The sequence below is a fragment of the Arachis ipaensis genome, chromosome B10 (assembly GCF_059453495.1).
Source record: "Arachis ipaensis isolate K30076 ecotype BB chromosome B10, ASM5945349v1, whole genome shotgun sequence".
Lineage (NCBI taxonomy): Eukaryota > Viridiplantae > Streptophyta > Magnoliopsida > Fabales > Fabaceae > Arachis > Arachis ipaensis.
This window is the reverse complement of record NC_142435.1, coordinates 11,348,568-11,352,760: the sequence shown is the minus strand read 5'-3', so window position 1 is coordinate 11,352,760 and position 4,193 is coordinate 11,348,568. Positions and strand designations below refer to the sequence as shown.

At 39.3% G+C, this 4,193-nt stretch overlaps 1 protein-coding gene across 1 annotated transcript; it reads left to right on the top strand.

Moving 5' to 3' along the window:
- The first annotated feature begins 201 nt into the window (after positions 1–201).
- On the top strand, positions 202–4,193 carry LOC107623455 (Lung seven transmembrane receptor family protein). The gene is made up of 5 exons (XM_016325719.3): positions 202–686; positions 1,553–2,471; positions 2,587–2,682; positions 3,104–3,240; positions 3,747–4,193. The coding sequence occupies exons 1-5, from the start codon at positions 451–453 to the stop codon at positions 3,928–3,930; spliced, it is 1,572 nt and encodes a 523-aa protein (XP_016181205.3). The 5' UTR covers positions 202–450; the 3' UTR covers positions 3,931–4,193.

The following is a 4,193-nucleotide window of genomic DNA, read 5'->3' as shown; positions in this document are numbered from 1 at the left end:
CTAAAAGTTGCCAAACATAAAAACTTAAAAAGTGCTCGACCAACTCAAGTTAGGTTTGTTGTATATTTTTGTTGTGTAATATGCATCAGTTGACTTGGACCCTATTAAACTTGGGCAAGGTTCACCAAAAAAGTTGGGCAAATTGTTTTGATATTGGAACAAGGCCCAATATAGGATGGTGAGCTGCGTTGAGCTATGCCCAGTGTCCTGACAAAAAACATGGAGCCCAGTGCAATGTAGGAACAATCACGTGCACGATCTCGCGCGTGAAGCAAAGTCGTGTCCCCGGAGAGTGACGCTGCAGCGAACGTTACCGACATGGCGGTGCCTTCACTCTTCTCTCTCACACACACTCATAGCTGACTCTTTCCCTCTTTCTTACGCATTGTTTTTCGGCGATCCAAATCTGAGTTGGCTGCTCATCAGTCTCACTCAGTCATCTGAATTGCCATGGATTCAGCATTTGGATCTTTCAGATCCACATTCTTCGCCGCGCATTCACTCCTCATATCTTGTTTCTTCTTCACTTCTTTTGCGTCCATCCACGTCTACCATCGCGAGCCTTTCATCGATGTCGGAAATTCTTACCTTCTCTCCGGCGGCAGCGAGGGCATCGTCGCTTCTCTCCCCGCCGCTGCTTCGCCCTCCAAACCCAACTCCATCCATAACGGCCGTGCTTATATCAGGTACTCTCTCTCTCTCTTTCTCTCTCTCTCTCTCTCTCTCGTGATTTGTGTTGGACTAATCAGTGTTAGTTAGAGAGTTGATTGCATTCTCGAGCTGAGAGTAATACTGGATTGTAAATCTGCTGTAACTAACTTTTTAACCAGCTGACTGAGCGTTAACTTTAATTGATACAAGTAGTTACCGAAGAGCGAGTTCATAGCTTAGATTAAGTGTTTGGTTCGTGGCATGGTTTTGATGGTGCTTGATCTTAATTTTGATTTGTACGGTAGGGGAAGAAAACGGAAAATCGAGTGTTGCTTATGTCCGATTTTGGTGGATTCGTGAATTTCTATGGAATTAGGTACTAATCAACTATTTAAAGCATAGGAGAAAACAAATTGAGTGTTAACTCTAACATCACCATGGCAGTTGATCATGTTGTTCTGTTTAAGTTGCACATATTGACGGGCCATCAGTTAGAGCTGAATTTTGCAGTGAAGCAAATTAGTGTTACTGAATGTTGTTTCCTCTGGCTTCATTTAATCTCTTGGAATCGTAGATACATTGCATATTTATGATTGGTGCTGCCCAGATAAGATATGAGCTGGTACTTAGGTTAATGTTTTTGGATGAATCTCTCACCTGTTAGTTGTTCCTTTGCTCAAATCTTGTTGGAGTCTTTCTTAACCAAGGGATGAATGGAATGTGAAAGATATACGTTGTTCTGGAAAGCAAAATGAAAGCATGAAAAATAACATGTTTTTCTTCAGTTTTATTAGATACTGCGTTTGGATTTGATAATTTATATGTCTACCTTCATCTTTGAATCATGTGCCTAGCATAAGCAAGAACCAAGAACACTGACTTTGTTTCTTTTGGGAGGTAGATTTGAGAATATCACCTTTTGGAGAACCAGAACTGCTGCCAAGCGTGGTACTGGGCCAGTGCACGTTATAATTTTTGAGGCTGCTGATCGAGATAACATAGGTGGTTCTGCTTATGGTGGACAACGGGCAATCTGTTGCACTGCTGATTTAGCTAAAATAGAAGGTTGTAAGCAAGGAGAGATTCTTAGAAGACCTTCTGCAACAGACATCAATTGGCCTGTCATTTTAGATGTACGTTTCAAGGGAAAATCCAAAACTGCAAATCTAGACTCTAAGGGGGTTACCATTAGAAAGACTGGAATGTATAATTTAATTTTTGTAGCTTGTGACCCCAATCTCAAGGATATGTTTATGAGTGGAAAGACGATCTGGAAAAACCCTGATGGGTACTTGCCTGGTAGGATGGCCCCATTAAAGAAGTTCTATGTATTTATGACACTTGCTTATGTCTGCCTAAGCATCATTTGGTTCCTTCAGTATTGGAGATTTTGGAATGATGTACTGCAACTTCAGCACTGTATCACAGCTGTCATTGCCCTTGGGTTATTTGAGATGTTTCTCTGGTATTTGGAGTATGTCAATTTCAACAATACTGGAATGAGGCCTGTCGGGATCACAACATTGGTTGTCACTGTTGGGGCTATAAGAAAAGCAATTTCACGACTTCTTATTCTCTGTGTTTCAATGGGTTATGGTGTTGTGCGACCCACCCTTGGGGGTCTTACCTCAAAGGTTCTTTTACTTGGATTTACTTACTTTCTGGCATCAGAATTGCTGAATATTACAGAATATGTGGGGACCATAAATGATGTATCTGGAAGGGCAAGGCTACTTCTAGTTCTTCCTGATGCTTTCTTGGATGCATTTTTGATATTGTGGATCTTTACATCACTTTCAAGAACATTGGAACAGTTACAGGTATCATAGCCTCAAGTGCCTTTTATTGTAGCATTGCACTAAATTTCTGTGTTTCGACATTCCCACTTTGTTTAGCATTAAAAAACTGATATTTTTCTGCTATCTGCTTTTTCAGGCTAAACGGAGTTCTGTTAAGCTAGATATTTACAGAAAGTTCTCAAATGCTTTAGCAGTAACGGTGATCTCCTCAGTAGTTTGGATAGGATATGAGGTAAGGCAATATAACATGAAAGTTAGTTTCCAATAACTGAAATGGCCTTTTGTGTATGTATGTATGTATGTGTGTTTCTTTTGTTTCTAGGCTTAGGATTTGAATAATAGGTTCAAATGTTGCATATAATTTCATTCCCACTGATTAGGAAATTGTCCAAATGGTGGTAGTTTTGTCATTTTTCAAAGTGGTGAAGTAACCTGTAGTCCTGTACTACATCAGCCTTGCATTGCATCCTACATCAGCCAGTGAGCCAGGCACAATTTTTTCTGGTTTTGATTGTGTTTGGCTTCCCATTTGTTGATATACTTTCCATTTGCTGTTACAGCAAGTTCCTAATGGTAATTTATTGCCATGTAATATCCATTTTCCAATTTGTTATATGTTGGAATCACCCATGTTGTTACACTTGCTTCTACAGGTATACTTCAAAGCCACAGATCCTTTCAATGAGCGTTGGCAGAGTGCTTGGATCATCACTGCTTTCTGGGACATTCTGGCATTTGGATTACTGTGTGTTATATGTTACCTCTGGGCCCCATCCCAAAGCTCTCAAAGGTGAGTTGTAACTTTAACATGTTAACATAACTTTCCTCCGTCTCTCCGAACGATTTTCCTTGTTTGTATCTCTATGTTGAATGAATGCTTAAATTAATCCCATCAGAAGTTGGCTGTTGTTTTAAGATTTACATAATCTCTGATGTGATTGCCTTGCCTAAGAGAAAACCTTTATTGTAATGCAAACTGTATCCCGGGAGCATTCTCCTTTAGATTATTTTCAGGTTATTCTTTGGGTTTTATGGGTTTTTCAATTATGACATTGCAAGTAAGATCTCAATTTAATTTAATTTTATTATGTAACAGCATAATTTTCAAATGAATGTACTCTCTTATTAGAACTATTTATTGTCTTCCTTTTACTTTATTTAATGCCCGAGTAATTTTCCTATAATTTTGTTTAGCTAATCTGTCCGAGTGTGTGAAAATAAGCATCACATCGTGTAGTGGCTTTAGAGAGTAGACTCGATGATTGTGTTTGATTTCCCTCTGCCAACTATTGATAGGTACGCATATTCAGAGGAAGTGGGAGAAGAATCAGATGATGAAGAAGCTCAGTCTTTAACAAAGGGAAAGCATGAAGGTCAAGGTGGTGAACTAAGTATGGTCAAGCAAGAAAAGAATGTCGGAAGGGACGCACACTTGGATGTAGATAACGAGTCAGAGGAGGAGGAGGACAAACGGGAATAAGCTCTTAACAGGTCTCTTTTAGCACACTTGTCCTGCTTTCTCATTTGGATTTTTCGTCTTACACTTGTGCCACAACCCGTCAGAAAGAGGCGTTGTAAAATTTTGTTCATTTGTACCGGGTATACAACAGATTCATTTGTTTAGAGGAATACTAGTCTTTTTATATCTTTTTCTATTTTGGGGTCATGTATGTAATTAATGTGTAACATGCATTTGCAAATGCTGATGATCAAAATTCATTGTGTTCTTTATTCCCCCCACAA

Bases quoted from the DNA above. Each gene is read 5' to 3' on its own strand.
- LOC107623455 (XM_016325719.3), top strand. From the start codon at position 451: ATGGATTCAGCATTTGGATCTTTCAGATCCACATTCTTCGCCGCGCAT. The intron at 687-1,552 runs GTACTCTCTCTC...TTTGGGAGGTAG, and splicing joins AACGGCCGTGCTTATATCAG to ATTTGAGAATATCACCTTTT. The intron at 2,472-2,586 runs GTATCATAGCCT...CTGCTTTTTCAG, and splicing joins GAACATTGGAACAGTTACAG to GCTAAACGGAGTTCTGTTAA.